The 19,482-nt window shown below is 49.1% G+C and overlaps 1 protein-coding gene across 1 annotated transcript in view; it reads right to left on the minus strand.

Moving 5' to 3' along the window:
* The window catches only part of LOC147692987 (cyclic nucleotide-binding domain-containing protein 2-like), a 182,084-nt gene extending 162,976 nt beyond the window's left edge, over positions 1–19,108 (minus strand). The window contains exon 1 of the mRNA XM_086939568.1: positions 18,438–19,108. Within this exon, the coding sequence (XP_086795694.1) occupies positions 18,438–18,782 (345 nt within the window). The 5' untranslated portion in view covers positions 18,783–19,108. The remainder of the gene's footprint in view (positions 1–18,437) is intronic.
* Positions 19,109–19,482: the final 374 nt, after the last annotated feature.

Here is a 19,482-nt window from a genome sequence, read left to right on the forward strand (position 1 = left end):
CTACGCCCATGGGGATAGTTTGTTTGATTTATTTTTGCTCTGAATTCTCTCTCAATATACAATCTCCCTCTTGTCTCCTACAACTCGGACTGGACTCATGTAAAGCTCTCTGTCGCCATCAGGGCCTACTTTAGAGTTAGAAGCTTATGGTTCAACAAGCTTTTTTGGTGCACCCTGTATCCCCATGACCTTCTTCTCCACATATTCCCTCTCTTCCACCTTCCAACAGTGCCACCCATCTCTCCACAGCCCCTCTCTCACATGCATTTATTTTGCTTTATAGCTCTACTCATAGCAACCCTAGGGTGTCAAAGCACTATATCTCACACACACGTTTAATATGCAGACAATGAATCTTACGCAGGGCTTTAAGAAGGCCGGGTCCTGCAGTTCTGAAAAACAGGTGCTGAGATGGGCCTCTATCGGACTCTCCATTTTTGCCCCCACCCTCCATGAAGAAATAAATCTTGACTCAGCAGCAGTGCCGCCCTTCGCTGCTTGATGTAACTTAAAAGAGACTCTTTATAGTTATTTCACAGTCTCGTCATTTCAGAACTGAAGCATTTTCAATATTCTATTCAACTAAGCCATAGTTGTTGCTTATTTATCTTATACAAATACCACTGACAAAGCCAATAGTCCTGGCTTGTTGTAGGTGTAATGTTACTTGTTGTATTATATATCTGGATGGAAAGACAGAAGTAGAAAAATGCCGGTCAGTTGGCACACTATGCTAAGCACAAATTTTTAGTTTACGTGGTCTTAAGCCTCATTCCTAATTACGATTTAGAAAAGGGGGTGGTGATGAACAGAGTGTCTGAGTTAAACAGACCACTCTTACCCAGTCCAAAGATCAGGGCTTGATCCATCACCGTTATTTATCTCACTGCCCCATCCCAGCTCAGAACCTGGCTATATGCAAATCAGTCTGTCCCTGGCCCAGTGCATCATGGGAACAGGGCAGACTAAACTACCAAGCCAATTCTTCACCAGAAAGGAGACAAGCTACCGGGGACCGGTTTCTGGCATTTCAGCCTTCTTCGGCCCGGCTTGCTTGAATCCTGATGGAGCAGTGAGAAAGGGACTCATGTCTGAGTATACCCTGCCACACCTATAGTGGCCAAAAACGATTTAGAAAAGGGGGTGGTGATGAACAGAGTGTCTGAGTTAAACAGACCACTCTTACCCAGTCCAAAGATCAGGGCTTGATCCATCACCGTTATTTATCTCACTGCCAGGTTCTGAAACTGGGATGGTGCAGTGAGCTAAAAAACGGTGTTGGATCTAGCCCTGATCTCTTGACTGGGTGAGAGTATTCTGTTTAATTCAGAGACTCTGTCCCTCACCACCCCTTGTTGTAAATATTTTTGTCCACCCTAAGCGTGGAAGGGTATACTAAGATGTGAGTCCCTTGCTCATTGCACCATCAGGATTCAAGCAAGCCGGGCCGAAGAGGCTGAAATGCCAGAAACCGGTCCCCGGTAGCTTGTTTCCTTCCCAGTGTAAGAATTGGCTTTTGTAGTTTGGTTTGCCCTGTTCCCATCACGCACTGGGACAGGAACAGACTAATTTGCATACAGCCAGGTTCTGAAACTGGGATGGTGCAGTGAGCTAAAAAACGGTGTTGGATCTAGCCCTGATCTCTTGACTGGGTGAGAGTATTCTGTTTAATTCAGAGACTCTGTCCCTCACCACCCCTTGTTGTAAATATTTTTGTCCACCCTAAGCGTGGAAGGGTATACTCAGATGTGAGTCCCTTGCTCATTGCACCATCAGGATTCAAGCAAGCCGGGCCGAAGAGGCTGAAATGCCAGAAACCGGTCCCCGGTAGCTTGTTTCCTTCCCAGTGTAAGAATTGGCTTTTGTAGTTTGGTTTGCCCTGTTCCCATCACGCACTGGGACAGGAACAGACTAATTTGCATACAGCCAGGTTCTGAAACTGGGATGGTGCAGTGAGCTAAAAAACGGTGTTGGATCTAGCCCTGATCTCTTGACTGGGTGAGAGTATTATGTTTAATTCAGAGACTCTGTCCCTCACCACCCCTTGTTGTAAATATTTTTGTCCACCCTAAGCGTGGAAGGGTATACTCAGATGTGAGTCCCTTGCTCATTGCACCATCAGGATTCAAGCAAGCCGGGCCGAAGAGGCTGAAATGCCAGAAACCGGTCCCCGGTAGCTTGTTTCCTTCCCAGTGTAAGAATTGGCTTTTGTAGTTTGGTTTGCCCTGTTCCCATCACGCACTGGGACAGGAACAGACTAATTTGCATACAGCCAGGTTCTGAAACTGGGATGGTGCAGTGAGCTAAAAAACGGTGTTGGATCTAGCCCTGATCTCTTGACTGGGTGAGAGTATTCTGTTTAATTCAGAGACTCTGTCCCTCACCACCCCTTGTTGTAAATATTTTTGTCCACCCTAAGCGTGGAAGGGTATACTCAGATGTGAGTCCCTTGCTCATTGCACCATCAGGATTCAAGCAAGCCGGGCCGAAGAGGCTGAAATGCCAGAAACCGGTCCCCGGTAGCTTGTTTCCTTCCCAGTGTAAGAATTGGCTTTTGTAGTTTGGTTTGCCCTGTTCCCATCACGCACTGGGACAGGAACAGACTAATTTGCATACAGCCAGGTTCTGAAACTGGGATGGTGCAGTGAGCTAAAAAACGGTGTTGGATCTAGCCCTGATCTCTTGACTGGGTGAGAGTATTCTGTTTAATTCAGAGACTCTGTCCCTCACCACCCCTTGTTGTAAATATTTTTGTCCACCCTAAGCGTGGAAGGGTATACTCAGATGTGAGTCCCTTGCTCATTGCACCATCAGGATTCAAGCAAGCCGGGCCGAAGAGGCTGAAATGCCAGAAACCGGTCCCCGGTAGCTTGTTTCCTTCCCAGTGTAAGAATTGGCTTTTGTAGTTTGGTTTGCCCTGTTCCCATCACGCACTGGGACAGGAACAGACTAATTTGCATACAGCCAGGTTCTGAAACTGGGATGGTGCAGTGAGCTAAAAAACGGTGTTGGATCTAGCCCTGATCTCTTGACTGGGTGAGAGTATTCTGTTTAATTCAGAGACTCTGTCCCTCACCACCCCTTGTTGTAAATATTTTTGTCCACCCTAAGCGTGGAAGGGTATACTCAGATGTGAGTCCCTTGCTCATTGCACCATCAGGATTCAAGCAAGCCGGGCCGAAGAGGCTGAAATGCCAGAAACCGGTCCCCGGTAGCTTGTTTCCTTCCCAGTGTAAGAATTGGCTTTTGTAGTTTGGTTTGCCCTGTTCCCATCACGCACTGGGACAGGAACAAACTAATTTGCATACAGCCAGGTTCTGAAACTGGGATGGTGCAGTGAGCTAAAAAACGGTGTTGGATCTAGCCCTGATCTCTTGACTGGGTGAGAGTATTCTGTTTAATTCAGAGACTCTGTCCCTCACCACCCCTTGTTGTAAATATTTTTGTCCACCCTAAGCGTGGAAGGGTATACTCAGATGTGAGTCCCTTGCTCATTGCACCATCAGGATTCAAGCAAGCCGGGCCGAAGAGGCTGAAATGCCAGAAACCGGTCCCCAGTAGCTTGTTTCCTTCCCAGTGTAAGAATTGGCTTTTGTAGTTTGGTTTGCCCTGTTCCCATCACGCACTGGGACAGGAACAGACTAATTTGCATACAGCCAGGTTCTGAAACTGGGATGGTGCAGTGAGCTAAAAAACGGTGTTGGATCTAGCCCTGATCTCTTGACTGGGTGAGAGTATTCTGTTTAATTCAGAGACTCTGTCCCTCACCACCCCTTGTTGTAAATATTTTTGTCCACCCTAAGCGTGGAAGGGTATACTCAGATGTGAGTCCCTTGCTCATTGCACCATCAGGATTCAAGCAAGCCGGGCCGAAGAGGCTGAAATGCCAGAAACCGGTCCCCGGTAGCTTGTTTCCTTCCCAGTGTAAGAATTGGCTTTTGTAGTTTGGTTTGCCCTGTTCCCATCACGCACTGGGACAGGAACAGACTAATTTGCATACAGCCAGGTTCTGAAACTGGGATGGTGCAGTGAGCTAAAAAACGGTGTTGGATCTAGCCCTGATCTCTTGACTGGGTGAGAGTATTCTGTTTAATTCAGAGACTCTGTCCCTCACCACCCCTTGTTGTAAATATTTTTGTCCACCCTAAGCGTGGAAGGGTATACTCAGATGTGAGTCCCTTGCTCATTGCACCATCAGGATTCAAGCAAGCCGGGCCGAAGAGGCTGAAATGCCAGAAACCGGTCCCCGGTAGCTTGTTTCCTTCCCAGTGTAAGAATTGGCTTTTGTAGTTTGGTTTGCCCTGTTCCCATCACGCACTGGGACAGGAACAGACTAATTTGCATACAGCCAGGTTCTGAAACTGGGATGGTGCAGTGAGCTAAAAAACGGTGTTGGATCTAGCCCTGATCTCTTGACTGGGTGAGAGTATTCTGTTTAATTCAGAGACTCTGTCCCTCACCACCCCTTGTTGTAAATATTTTTGTCCACCCTAAGCGTGGAAGGGTATACTCAGATGTGAGTCCCTTGCTCATTGCACCATCAGGATTCAAGCAAGCCGGGCCGAAGAGGCTGAAATGCCAGAAACCGGTCCCCGGTAGCTTGTTTCCTTCCCAGTGTAAGAATTGGCTTTTGTAGTTTGGTTTGCCCTGTTCCCATCACGCACTGGGACAGGAACAGACTAATTTGCATACAGCCAGGTTCTGAAACTGGGATGGTGCAGTGAGCTAAAAAACGGTGTTGGATCTAGCCCTGATCTCTTGACTGGGTGAGAGTATTCTGTTTAATTCAGAGACTCTGTCCCTCACCACCCCTTGTTGTAAATATTTTTGTCCACCCTAAGCGTGGAAGGGTATACTCAGATGTGAGTCCCTTGCTCATTGCACCATCAGGATTCAAGCAAGCCGGGCCGAAGAGGCTGAAATGCCAGAAACCGGTCCCCGGTAGCTTGTTTCCTTCCCAGTGTAAGAATTGGCTTTTGTAGTTTGGTTTGCCCTGTTCCCATCACGCACTGGGACAGGAACAGACTAATTTGCATACAGCCAGGTTCTGAAACTGGGATGGTGCAGTGAGCTAAAAAACGGTGTTGGATCTAGCCCTGATCTCTTGACTGGGTGAGAGTATTCTGTTTAATTCAGAGACTCTGTCCCTCACCACCCCTTGTTGTAAATATTTTTGTCCACCCTAAGCGTGGAAGGGTATACTCAGATGTGAGTCCCTTGCTCATTGCACCATCAGGATTCAAGCAAGCCGGGCCGAAGAGGCTGAAATGCCAGAAACCGGTCCCCGGTAGCTTGTTTCCTTCCCAGTGTAAGAATTGGCTTTTGTAGTTTGGTTTGCCCTGTTCCCATCACGCACAGGGACAGGAACAGACTAATTTGCATACAGCCAGGTTCTGAAACTGGGATGGTGCAGTGAGCTAAAAAACGGTGTTGGATCTAGCCCTGATCTCTTGACTGGGTGAGAGTATTCTGTTTAATTCAGAGACTCTGTCCCTCACCACCCCTTGTTGTAAATATTTTTGTCCACCCTAAGCGTGGAAGGGTATACTCAGATGTGAGTCCCTTGCTCATTGCACCATCAGGATTCAAGCAAGCCGGGCCGAAGAGGCTGAAATGCCAGAAACCGGTCCCCGGTAGCTTGTTTCCTTCCCAGTGTAAGAATTGGCTTTTGTAGTTTGGTTTGCCCTGTTCCCATCACGCACTGGGACAGGAACAGACTAATTTGCATACAGCCAGGTTCTGAAACTGGGATGGTGCAGTGAGCTAAAAAACGGTGTTGGATCTAGCCCTGATCTCTTGACTGGGTGAGAGTATTCTGTTTAATTCAGAGACTCTGTCCCTCACCACCCCTTGTTGTAAATATTTTTGTCCACCCTAAGCGTGGAAGGGTATACTCAGATGTGAGTCCCTTGCTCATTGCACCATCAGGATTCAAGCAAGCCGGGCCGAAGAGGCTGAAATGCCAGAAACCGGTCCCCGGTAGCTTGTTTCCTTCCCAGTGTAAGAATTGGCTTTTGTAGTTTGGTTTGCCCTGTTCCCATCACGCACTGGGACAGGAACAGACTAATTTGCATACAGCCAGGTTCTGAAACTGGGATGGTGCAGTGAGCTAAAAAACGGTGTTGGATCTAGCCCTGATCTCTTGACTGGGTGAGAGTATTCTGTTTAATTCAGAGACTCTGTCCCTCACCACCCCTTGTTGTAAATATTTTTGTCCACCCTAAGCGTGGAAGGGTATACTCAGATGTGAGTCCCTTGCTCATTGCACCATCAGGATTCAAGCAAGCCGGGCCGAAGAGGCTGAAATGCCAGAAACCGGTCCCCGGTAGCTTGTTTCCTTCCCAGTGTAAGAATTGGCTTTTGTAGTTTGGTTTGCCCTGTTCCCATCACGCACTGGGACAGGAACAGACTAATTTGCATACAGCCAGGTTCTGAAACTGGGATGGTGCAGTGAGCTAAAAAACGGTGTTGGATCTAGCCCTGATCTCTTGACTGGGTGAGAGTATTCTGTTTAATTCAGAGACTCTGTCCCTCACCACCCCTTGTTGTAAATATTTTTGTCCACCCTAAGCGTGGAAGGGTATACTCAGATGTGAGTCCCTTGCTCATTGCACCATCAGGATTCAAGCAAGCCGGGCCGAAGAGGCTGAAATGCCAGAAACCGGTCCCCGGTAGCTTGTTTCCTTCCCAGTGTAAGAATTGGCTTTTGTAGTTTGGTTTGCCCTGTTCCCATCACGCACTGGGACAGGAACAGACTAATTTGCATACAGCCAGGTTCTGAAACTGGGATGGTGCAGTGAGCTAAAAAACGGTGTTGGATCTAGCCCTGATCTCTTGACTGGGTGAGAGTATTCTGTTTAATTCAGAGACTCTGTCCCTCACCACCCCTTGTTGTAAATATTTTTGTCCACCCTAAGCGTGGAAGGGTATACTCAGATGTGAGTCCCTTGCTCATTGCACCATCAGGATTCAAGCAAGCCGGGCCGAAGAGGCTGAAATGCCAGAAACCGGTCCCCGGTAGCTTGTTTCCTTCCCAGTGTAAGAATTGGCTTTTGTAGTTTGGTTTGCCCTGTTCCCATCACGCACTGGGACAGGAACAGACTAATTTGCATACAGCCAGGTTCTGAAACTGGGATGGTGCAGTGAGCTAAAAAACGGTGTTGGATCTAGCCCTGATCTCTTGACTGGGTGAGAGTATTCTGTTTAATTCAGAGACTCTGTCCCTCACCACCCCTTGTTGTAAATATTTTTGTCCACCCTAAGCGTGGAAGGGTATACTCAGATGTGAGTCCCTTGCTCATTGCACCATCAGGATTCAAGCAAGCCGGGCCGAAGAGGCTGAAATGCCAGAAACCGGTCCCCGGTAGCTTGTTTCCTTCCCAGTGTAAGAATTGGCTTTTGTAGTTTGGTTTGCCCTGTTCCCATCACGCACTGGGACAGGAACAGACTAATTTGCATACAGCCAGGTTCTGAAACTGGGATGGTGCAGTGAGCTAAAAAACGGTGTTGGATCTAGCCCTGATCTCTTGACTGGGTGAGAGTATTCTGTTTAATTCAGAGACTCTGTCCCTCACCACCCCTTGTTGTAAATATTTTTGTCCACCCTAAGCGTGGAAGGGTATACTCAGATGTGAGTCCCTTGCTCATTGCACCATCAGGATTCAAGCAAGCCGGGCCGAAGAGGCTGAAATGCCAGAAACCGGTCCCCGGTAGCTTGTTTCCTTCCCAGTGTAAGAATTGGCTTTTGTAGTTTGGTTTGCCCTGTTCCCATCACGCACTGGGACAGGAACAGACTAATTTGCATACAGCCAGGTTCTGAAACTGGGATGGTGCAGTGAGCTAAAAAACGGTGTTGTATCTAGCCCTGATCTCTTGACTGGGTGAGAGTATTCTGTTTAATTCAGAGACTCTGTCCCTCACCACCCCTTGTTGTAAATATTTTTGTCCACCCTAAGCGTGGAAGGGTATACTCAGATGTGAGTCCCTTGCTCATTGCACCATCAGGATTCAAGCAAGCCGGGCCGAAGAGGCTGAAATGCCAGAAACCGGTCCCCGGTAGCTTGTTTCCTTCCCAGTGTAAGAATTGGCTTTTGTAGTTTGGTTTGCCCTGTTCCCATCACGCACTGGGACAGGAACAGACTAATTTGCATACAGCCAGGTTCTGAAACTGGGATGGTGCAGTGAGCTAAAAAACGGTGTTGGATCTAGCCCTGATCTCTTGACTGGGTGAGAGTATTCTGTTTAATTCAGAGACTCTGTCCCTCACCACCCCTTGTTGTAAATATTTTTGTCCACCCTAAGCGTGGAAGGGTATACTCAGATGTGAGTCCCTTGCTCATTGCACCATCAGGATTCAAGCAAGCCGGGCCGAAGAGGCTGAAATGCCAGAAACCGGTCCCCGGTAGCTTGTTTCCTTCCCAGTGTAAGAATTGGCTTTTGTAGTTTGGTTTGCCCTGTTCCCATCACGCACTGGGACAGGAACAGACTAATTTGCATACAGCCAGGTTCTGAAACTGGGATGGTGCAGTGAGCTAAAAAACGGTGTTGGATCTAGCCCTGATCTCTTGACTGGGTGAGAGTATTCTGTTTAATTCAGAGACTCTGTCCCTCACCACCCCTTGTTGTAAATATTTTTGTCCACCCTAAGCGTGGAAGGGTATACTCAGATGTGAGTCCCTTGCTCATTGCACCATCAGGATTCAAGCAAGCCGGGCCGAAGAGGCTGAAATGCCAGAAACCGGTCCCCGGTAGCTTGTTTCCTTCCCAGTGTAAGAATTGGCTTTTGTAGTTTGGTTTGCCCTGTTCCCATCACGCACTGGGACAGGAACAGACTAATTTGCATACAGCCAGGTTCTGAAACTGGGATGGTGCAGTGAGCTAAAAAACGGTGTTGGATCTAGCCCTGATCTCTTGACTGGGTGAGAGTATTCTGTTTAATTCAGAGACTCTGTCCCTCACCACCCCTTGTTGTAAATATTTTTGTCCACCCTAAGCGTGGAAGGGTATACTCAGATGTGAGTCCCTTGCTCATTGCACCATCAGGATTCAAGCAAGCCGGGCCGAAGAGGCTGAAATGCCAGAAACCGGTCCCCGGTAGCTTGTTTCCTTCCCAGTGTAAGAATTGGCTTTTGTAGTTTGGTTTGCCCTGTTCCCATCACGCACTGGGACAGGAACAGACTAATTTGCATACAGCCAGGTTCTGAAACTGGGATGGTGCAGTGAGCTAAAAAACGGTGTTGGATCTAGCCCTGATCTCTTGACTGGGTGAGAGTATTCTGTTTAATTCAGAGACTCTGTCCCTCACCACCCCTTGTTGTAAATATTTTTGTCCACCCTAAGCGTGGAAGGGTATACTCAGATGTGAGTCCCTTGCTCATTGCACCATCAGGATTCAAGCAAGCCGGGCCGAAGAGGCTGAAATGCCAGAAACCGGTCCCCGGTAGCTTGTTTCCTTCCCAGTGTAAGAATTGGCTTTTGTAGTTTGGTTTGCCCTGTTCCCATCACGCACTGGGACAGGAACAGACTAATTTGCATACAGCCAGGTTCTGAAACTGGGATGGTGCAGTGAGCTAAAAAACGGTGTTGGATCTAGCCCTGATCTCTTGACTGGGTGAGAGTATTCTGTTTAATTCAGAGACTCTGTCCCTCACCACCCCTTGTTGTAAATATTTTTGTCCACCCTAAGCGTGGAAGGGTATACTCAGATGTGAGTCCCTTGCTCATTGCACCATCAGGATTCAAGCAAGCCGGGCCGAAGAGGCTGAAATGCCAGAAACCGGTCCCCGGTAGCTTGTTTCCTTCCCAGTGTAAGAATTGGCTTTTGTAGTTTGGTTTGCCCTGTTCCCATCACGCACTGGGACAGGAACAGACTAATTTGCATACAGCCAGGTTCTGAAACTGGGATGGTGCAGTGAGCTAAAAAACGGTGTTGGATCTAGCCCTGATCTCTTGACTGGGTGAGAGTATTCTGTTTAATTCAGAGACTCTGTCCCTCACCACCCCTTGTTGTAAATATTTTTGTCCACCCTAAGCGTGGAAGGGTATACTCAGATGTGAGTCCCTTGCTCATTGCACCATCAGGATTCAAGCAAGCCGGGCCGAAGAGGCTGAAATGCCAGAAACCGGTCCCCGGTAGCTTGTTTCCTTCCCAGTGTAAGAATTGGCTTTTGTAGTTTGGTTTGCCCTGTTCCCATCACGCACTGGGACAGGAACAGACTAATTTGCATACAGCCAGGTTCTGAAACTGGGATGGTGCAGTGAGCTAAAAAACGGTGTTGGATCTAGCCCTGATCTCTTGACTGGGTGAGAGTATTCTGTTTAATTCAGAGACTCTGTCCCTCACCACCCCTTGTTGTAAATATTTTTGTCCACCCTAAGCGTGGAAGGGTATACTCAGATGTGAGTCCCTTGCTCATTGCACCATCAGGATTCAAGCAAGCCGGGCCGAAGAGGCTGAAATGCCAGAAACCGGTCCCCGGTAGCTTGTTTCCTTCCCAGTGTAAGAATTGGCGTTTGTAGTTTGGTTTGCCCTGTTCCCATCACGCACTGGGACAGGAACAGACTAATTTGCATACAGCCAGGTTCTGAAACTGGGATGGTGCAGTGAGCTAAAAAACGGTGTTGGATCTAGCCCTGATCTCTTGACTGGGTGAGAGTATTCTGTTTAATTCAGAGACTCTGTCCCTCACCACCCCTTGTTGTAAATATTTTTGTCCACCCTAAGCGTGGAAGGGTATACTCAGATGTGAGTCCCTTGCTCATTGCACCATCAGGATTCAAGCAAGCCGGGCCGAAGAGGCTGAAATGCCAGAAACCGGTCCCCGGTAGCTTGTTTCCTTCCCAGTGTAAGAATTGGCTTTTGTAGTTTGGTTTGCCCTGTTCCCATCACGCACTGGGACAGGAACAGACTAATTTGCATACAGCCAGGTTCTGAAACTGGGATGGTGCAGTGAGCTAAAAAACGGTGTTGGATCTAGCCCTGATCTCTTGACTGGGTGAGAGTATTCTGTTTAATTCAGAGACTCTGTCCCTCACCATCCCTTGTTGTAAATATTTTTGTCCACCCTAAGCGTGGAAGGGTATACTCAGATGTGAGTCCCTTGCTCATTGCACCATCAGGATTCAAGCAAGCCGGGCCGAAGAGGCTGAAATGCCAGAAACCGGTCCCCGGTAGCTTGTTTCCTTCCCAGTGTAAGAATTGGCTTTTGTAATTTGGTTTGCCCTGTTCCCATCACGCACTGGGACAGGAACAGACTAATTTGCATACAGCCAGGTTCTGAAACTGGGATGGTGCAGTGAGCTAAAAAACGGTGTTGGATCTAGCCCTGATCTCTTGACTGGGTGAGAGTATTCTGTTTAATTCAGAGACTCTGTCCCTCACCACCCCTTGTTGTAAATATTTTTGTCCACCCTAAGCGTGGAAGGGTATACTCAGATGTGAGTCCCTTGCTCATTGCACCATCAGGATTCAAGCAAGCCGGGCCGAAGAGGCTGAAATGCCAGAAACCGGTCCCCGGTAGCTTGTTTCCTTCCCAGTGTAAGAATTGGCTTTTGTAGTTTGGTTTGCCCTGTTCCCATCACGCACTGGGACAGGAACAAACTAATTTGCATACAGCCAGGTTCTGAAACTGGGATGGTGCAGTGAGCTAAAAAACGGTGTTGGATCTAGCCCTGATCTCTTGACTGGGTGAGAGTATTCTGTTTAATTCAGAGACTCTGTCCCTCACCACCCCTTGTTGTAAATATTTTTGTCCACCCTAAGCGTGGAAGGGTATACTCAGATGTGAGTCCCTTGCTCATTGCACCATCAGGATTCAAGCAAGCCGGGCCGAAGAGGCTGAAATGCCAGAAACCGGTCCCCGGTAGCTTGTTTCCTTCCCAGTGTAAGAATTGGCTTTTGTAGTTTGGTTTGCCCTGTTCCCATCACGCACTGGGACAGGAACAGACTAATTTGCATACAGCCAGGTTCTGAAACTGGGATGGTGCAGTGAGCTAAAAAACGGTGTTGGATCTAGCCCTGATCTCTTGACTGGGTGAGAGTATTCTGTTTAATTCAGAGACTCTGTCCCTCACCACCCCTTGTTGTAAATATTTTTGTCCACCCTAAGCGTGGAAGGGTATACTCAGATGTGAGTCCCTTGCTCATTGCACCATCAGGATTCAAGCAAGCCGGGCCGAAGAGGCTGAAATGCCAGAAACCGGTCCCCGGTAGCTTGTTTCCTTCCCAGTGTAAGAATTGGCTTTTGTAGTTTGGTTTGCCCTGTTCCCATCACGCACTGGGACAGGAACAGACTAATTTGCATACAGCCAGGTTCTGAAACTGGGATGGTGCAGTGAGCTAAAAAACGGTGTTGGATCTAGCCCTGATCTCTTGACTGGGTGAGAGTATTCTGTTTAATTCAGAGACTCTGTCCCTCACCACCCCTTGTTGTAAATATTTTTGTCCACCCTAAGCGTGGAAGGGTATACTCAGATGTGAGTCCCTTGCTCATTGCACCATCAGGATTCAAGCAAGCCGGGCCGAAGAGGCTGAAATGCCAGAAACCGGTCCCCGGTAGCTTGTTTCCTTCCCAGTGTAAGAATTGGCTTTTGTAGTTTGGTTTGCCCTGTTCCCATCACGCACTGGGACAGGAACAGACTAATTTGCATAAAGCCAGGTTCTGAAACTGGGATGGTGCAGTGAGCTAAAAAACGGTGTTGGATCTAGCCCTGATCTCTTGACTGGGTGAGAGTATTCTGTTTAATTCAGAGACTCTGTCCCTCACCACCCCTTGTTGTAAATATTTTTGTCCACCCTAAGCGTGGAAGGGTATACTCAGATGTGAGTCCCTTGCTCATTGCACCATCAGGATTCAAGCAAGCCGGGCCGAAGAGGCTGAAATGCCAGAAACCGGTCCCCGGTAGCTTGTTTCCTTCCCAGTGTAAGAATTGGCTTTTGTAGTTTGGTTTGCCCTGTTCCCATCACGCACTGGGACAGGAACAGACTAATTTGCATACAGCCAGGTTCTGAAACTGGGATGGTGCAGTGAGCTAAAAAACGGTGTTGGATCTAGCCCTGATCTCTTGACTGGGTGAGAGTATTCTGTTTAATTCAGAGACTCTGTCCCTCACCACCCCTTGTTGTAAATATTTTTGTCCACCCTAAGCGTGGAAGGGTATACTCAGATGTGAGTCCCTTGCTCATTGCACCATCAGGATTCAAGCAAGCCGGGCCGAAGAGGCTGAAATGCCAGAAACCGGTCCCCGGTAGCTTGTTTCCTTCCCAGTGTAAGAATTGGCTTTTGTAGTTTGGTTTGCCCTGTTCCCATCACGCACTGGGACAGGAACAGACTAATTTGCATACAGCCAGGTTCTGAAACTGGGATGGTGCAGTGAGCTAAAAAACGGTGTTGGATCTAGCCCTGATCTCTTGACTGGGTGAGAGTATTCTGTTTAATTCAGAGACTCTGTCCCTCACCACCCCTTGTTGTAAATATTTTTGTCCACCCTAAGCGTGGAAGGGTGTACTCAGATGTGAGTCCCTTGCTCATTGCACCATCAGGATTCAAGCAAGCCGGGCCGAAGAGGCTGAAATGCCAGAAACCGGTCCCCGGTAGCTTGTTTCCTTCCCAGTGTAAGAATTGGCTTTTGTAGTTTGGTTTGCCCTGTTCCCATCACGCACTGGGACAGGAACAGACTAATTTGCATACAGCCAGGTTCTGAAACTGGGATGGTGCAGTGAGCTAAAAAACGGTGTTGGATCTAGCCCTGATCTCTTGACTGGGTGAGAGTATTCTGTTTAATTCAGAGACTCTGTCCCTCACCACCCCTTGTTGTAAATATTTTTGTCCACCCTAAGCGTGGAAGGGTATACTCAGATGTGAGTCCCTTGCTCATTGCACCATCAGGATTCAAGCAAGCCGGGCCGAAGAGGCTGAAATGCCAGAAACCGGTCCCCGGTAGCTTGTTTCCTTCCCAGTGTAAGAATTGGCTTTTGTAGTTTGGTTTGCCCTGTTCCCATCACGCACTGGGACAGGAACAGACTAATTTGCATACAGCCAGGTTCTGAAACTGGGATGGTGCAGTGAGCTAAAAAACGGTGTTGGATCTAGCCCTGATCTCTTGACTGGGTGAGAGTATTCTGTTTAATTCAGAGACTCTGTCCCTCACCACCCCTTGTTGTAAATATTTTTGTCCACCCTAAGCGTGGAAGGGTATACTCAGATGTGAGTCCCTTGCTCATTGCACCATCAGGATTCAAGCAAGCCGGGCCGAAGAGGCTGAAATGCCAGAAACCGGTCCCCGGTAGCTTGTTTCCTTCCCAGTGTAAGAATTGGCTTTTGTAGTTTGGTTTGCCCTGTTCCCATCACGCACTGGGACAGGAACAGACTAATTTGCATACAGCCAGGTTCTGAAACTGGGATGGTGCAGTGAGCTAAAAAACGGTGTTGGATCTAGCCCTGATCTCTTGACTGGGTGAGAGTATTCTGTTTAATTCAGAGACTCTGTCCCTCACCACCCCTTGTTGTAAATATTTTTGTCCACCCTAAGCGTGGAAGGGTATACTCAGATGTGAGTCCCTTGCTCATTGCACCATCAGGATTCAAGCAAGCCGGGCCGAAGAGGCTGAAATGCCAGAAACCGGTCCCCGGTAGCTTGTTTCCTTCCCAGTGTAAGAATTGGCTTTTGTAGTTTGGTTTGCCCTGTTCCCATCACGCACTGGGACAGGAACAGACTAATTTGCATACAGCCAGGTTCTGAAACTGGGATGGTGCAGTGAGCTAAAAAACGGTGTTGGATCTAGCCCTGATCTCTTGACTGGGTGAGAGTATTCTGTTTAATTCAGAGACTCTGTCCCTCACCACCCCTTGTTGTAAATATCATTCCTAATTACATCGGCCAGGCCGCTTTGATAGACCCTCCAGTTGTTTCAACCCATTCAAAGCCCTGATCTTACATGTTTAAATCAGTCTATATGAAATGTTACACAAACCAATGTGGATTACTGTTCCGTGATCGGCCTGTACACGTTATTTGCAGCAGGCATATTAACCCTCTGCGCTACTTTATGAGTCAATACCGCCCCTCGACAAAACCGATGTCTCTCCAACAGGAACATTAATCACCACTTATCTGGACATTTGTATCGTTCCCCGAAATCTGTTGGACACAACAAGGAAACAGCATGTGCTTTTAAAACCGAAAGTAATTTCTGCACACAGAGCCTCTCCCGAGGTCAGTGCCAGGTGTGGCTGCACCGGTCGCACCGCCCTGAAGCCGGCACTGGCTTCCGATCGCACTACAGAAAACTGCAAATAACCCTGTAAAACACGAAATGCTGCCAATAGAGCAGGCTGGTTTGACGGGAAAGTAGTGACAAAGTACATTCGACCCCAATGTGAAGATTTTACAATTGATAGTAATTCCATCCCATCAACTTTCTGGGTTTTGAGCCTGGCCAATCAGCGATCAAACCTCTGGAACTCGAATCAAGAAATACGTAAAGGTCAGTCGAGGATTGTGCAGGCCTGATCAGTCAGAGCATTGCCGAGTGTGACTGGAGGTAGGAGGCAGGGGTGTAATTGGCATTGGTATAGGCCTCAAATGGAGGCATGTATTCCCCCCCCCACCCCCCAGATCAGGCCGGACTGACCATAGCGGGCACCGGGCAATCCCCCGGTGCGCCGCACGGGTGGTGGCCGGTTTGGGCCGTTTTTGCAGCATAGCTGCAAAATCGGCCCTGTACCAAAATCGGCCGAAAACCGGCCCTGGCAAAGAGCTCGGCCGCCAGGGGCGGCCTTAGGCATGTGCAAGCTGTGCACCTGCACAGGGCCACCAAACCCCAGGGGCCACCACGCCAATATATTCCTTAATATAATAATCCTCTGAGGATGGATACATATTTGCATGGCGGCCCCTGGCAGGGATTTGGCGGCCTCCGGCTCTGTTCCACTTCCAAACACCCTGCCCCCCCTCTTCACTGGCCTTCATGCTGCGCCCCGCCCGGACCCCCTCTTTTCGCCCGGACCCCCTATTCCGGGGCCCCCTACCTACGCTCCCTGAACAGGGCCACCATGAGCCTAGAGCCGCCCCTGCGGCCGCACCCTCAACACCCCCGAGTGGGGAGGGGGGGGGGGGGGGGGCAGCCGAGCACTTTGCCAAGGCCGGTTGTGGTTCCCAGTCCGGCCCTGTGGCCCAGATACCACTTGTATTGATCTTGGCGCCTTTGGGGTCAAGGGTCATAAAGAAGAAGCAGGAACGAAATGTAAACACAGCTGCAAGAGCCTGGGCTCGCAACAAATAGGAGTGTATTGATGGGCTAAGGGTGGATGAGAGAGTGGGTCAACCGTGTGATGTCATCAAGGTCAAAGGGTATCTCTTCAGCCACCCCTGGCATATTGTTGACTCGCTGCACATGAGCTTGAACTGCACCTTGTGATGGAGAGGACACGTGGACCCCGTTCAATAAAGTGTTGTGTTTCAGGGGGTGCGCCCTGGCTTAAATGTTGCACATGGTCAATCTCTGACACTTAAAAAGGTTGTGGAACACTTTAGTGTTGTTTAGACAGGAATTAAACCAAAGTATGTGCAGCAATGCCATGCTTTTTTAAACAAAGTAAATCTTGACCTGTGAAAAGACGTGTACGCAGGTGTGGATAAAGTTTGTAAACAGAACAGTTGTTCAGAGACAGAATTCACGACTGCAGATGAGTACTTAGGGGCACCACCTGTTTCATAAGTTCTTTGTATTACCTAATAAAAAATACCGCTCCTTCCCTTATATACGTTTTGCACACACGTGGGCACGACATGCCCAAGATCACAGGGCGTGCAAAGCGAAGCCGGGACATGCAATCTGCTCTGTACAGATTAAGCACCCGGTCCTTTCCTCGTCTTGTGATTCACTGTGGACGAGTCTTCCCTTGTCACTGAGCCCCCTGGGCTCCTCTTCCTGGGGGGTGGAAGAGAGGACGCGACCCCCCTGCACCGACTCCCGTCCCCTCTCATCTAGGGGCTGTCTAGAACAATACACCTTCTAGGTGGGGGTCAGTCTAGCTGCAGAAAATGGCTGTGCAGATGTCATTAGGCTGAAGGTCAGGGCGCGTAAAACGCAGGGCCCGATTCACAGAACTAACTTAAGACAAAATTCCAAATGTACTAATTTTGGTATTCACAGAAGTTAGGATTTTGTCTTAAGTTTGTCTTAAGACAGATTTAAGACAGACTTAAGACAAAATCTTAACTTAAGTCTGTCTGAAGTCTGTCTGAAGTCTGTTTTAAGACAAAATCCCAACTTCTGTGAATACCAAAAGTAGTAAGTTTAGGATTTTGTCTTAAGTTAGTTCTGTGAATCGGGCCCGCAGACTTTAGCACGAATCAGGTGGTCTCAGTGACATTTTATGGGATAATTGGAATAGGCAAATGTTGCTCATGTTTATTTTCAGCGCAAATCCCCTTCTGGACAGCCTATGGCGTGTTTCAGCTCAGACGTCATCAGTAGAGGAAGCCCTTAAAAAATCAAGAGAGGGAGGGCATGGGGCGGGGAGGGAGGGTCACTCATCCGCACAAAATGACAGCAAAAAAGATCCTTCTACACCTCAAAAACGCTTACCCTGAGAACTGGATGTGGTGGAAATAAGAAACTCGCCCAGGCCAAGGTCGCAAGGGAGGAAACTGTGACATGAATAAAAACATATCAACATATATTTTATGTAGCGCCGTAGGCTTTACATAAACGTTTTATTTTTAACGAACCAAATGTTACTTATTGTTTCCACTTGCTTCGGGGTTTCCAGCTCATGGCTAGCTGCAGGTAGCAAGCGGATTTCTGCAACACGTGCATTAACTCATCAACCCGTCCTACACGCTAAATTTGAAATGGAAAACAGGCAAAAAGCACGACTTGTAGCCGTAGTGATAGTGGTTAAAGGAACGCTGACACCCGGGTCATAAGGGGCCTGCAAGCAGTTAAAGCCACAAGAGAAAAAAATACCAGAGCGACGACTTTTGTGTGTTCTCGACGTATTTAATACCGGAAAGTGATATGGATTTCGAAAAAAAAAACATTAAAGGCAAGAGGGGAACAGCTAGTGGGAGATTCACGGAGACGCAGAAAAAAGGTTTTGGGACACTTCGTGTTGTTTAGACAGGAATTAACCCACAGTATGTGCAGCACTGCCATGCTTTAAACAAAGAGTAAATGTTGACCTGTGAAAGACGTGTACGCATGTGTGGATAAACTGTGTAAGCAGAACAGTTGTTCAGACACAGAATTCACGACTGCAGGCGAGTACTCAGGGGCACCACCTGTTTTATTATAATGTATATACGTTTTGCACACACTTGGGCACGACATGCCCAAGATCACAGGGCGCGCAAAGCGAAGCCGGGACATACAATCTGATCTGTACAGATTAAGCACCCGGTCCTTTCCCTGTCTTGTTTGTGGACAGTCTTACCTTGTCACTGAGCCCCCTGGGCTCCTCTTCCTGGGGGATGGGAGAGAGGACGCGACCCCCCTGCGCCGACTCCCGGCGCTGCTCTCCATCCTCCGCAGGGTCGGTGGCCTCGGATGCCAGGGTCGGGAGCAGACCTACAGGCTTTGTCGTGCTCCGGCGAACCCGCAAGGGTGGGGGGCCGTCGCTCCCCCGCAGGCGGCTCGCGGTCTTCGGCAGAGTCCTGACCCGGGGGGGCCTTCCTGCTGGTATGGGCTCCCTCCTCCTCACCTTCGGCCTCCCCACCGGGGCTCCCAGGGCCCGCAGGGAGGCCACTATACTCTCCTTCCTCCGCTCACGGTCCAGCATCTCCCCCTATGCTCCCAAAAATGCAACAAATATGAATCTCCAGCTGTTCTTTATGGATAAAAAAGTTTAGCAAAAAATATTATTTGCAAACCCCATGTTCTCTAAAAAAAAATAACAATGAATTGTTGGCAGATGTGCCCGCATAGATGGTGCCCAGAAGTCCCAGCATGAAGCGCTTCAGGAGGTTTCAGGGCACGCGCCGCGGAGTGTCTTGTGGGGAGTCAGTTCCTGCCTGTTGCCGCAGATGAAGAGGGGATGCTGCCCGGGTACCCGCCCCTAGGATGCACGGACAGGTCTCCTGCAGCATCCGTGGCTCGGAGCATCAGTGCAGCGCCTCTCCTGGGCTGGGCGTCTGAGGAGGAGGGGGGTGAGGGCGGGAGCTGGCGGGAGCTCCCTCCCCAGGGCCCGCTGTGCAGGAGGGACCGGGAGACGAGTCATACCAGGGCAGCCTGTCCCGGGGGCAGCCTCGTGCTCTCACTATTATAGTGCGACGCTGGCGGAGGAGGCGAGGCGAGGCTGATGCAGGGATAAGGGGCAGGGGAGGTTACAGAAGCCTGGATTACCCCCACCCCACGAATCCACGCTACCTCCTCCCTGCCTCATCGCCATGTCCTGCTGCCTCTCACACCAACCTGTACCCTCTCTTTCGCCAGCCCCCACCTCTCATCAGCATGTACCCTCCAGTCTGCACGACCTTTCT

This window comes from Lissotriton vulgaris, chromosome 9, assembly GCF_964263255.1.
Source record: "Lissotriton vulgaris chromosome 9, aLisVul1.2, whole genome shotgun sequence".
In the NCBI taxonomy this organism is placed as follows: domain Eukaryota; kingdom Metazoa; phylum Chordata; class Amphibia; order Caudata; family Salamandridae; genus Lissotriton; species Lissotriton vulgaris.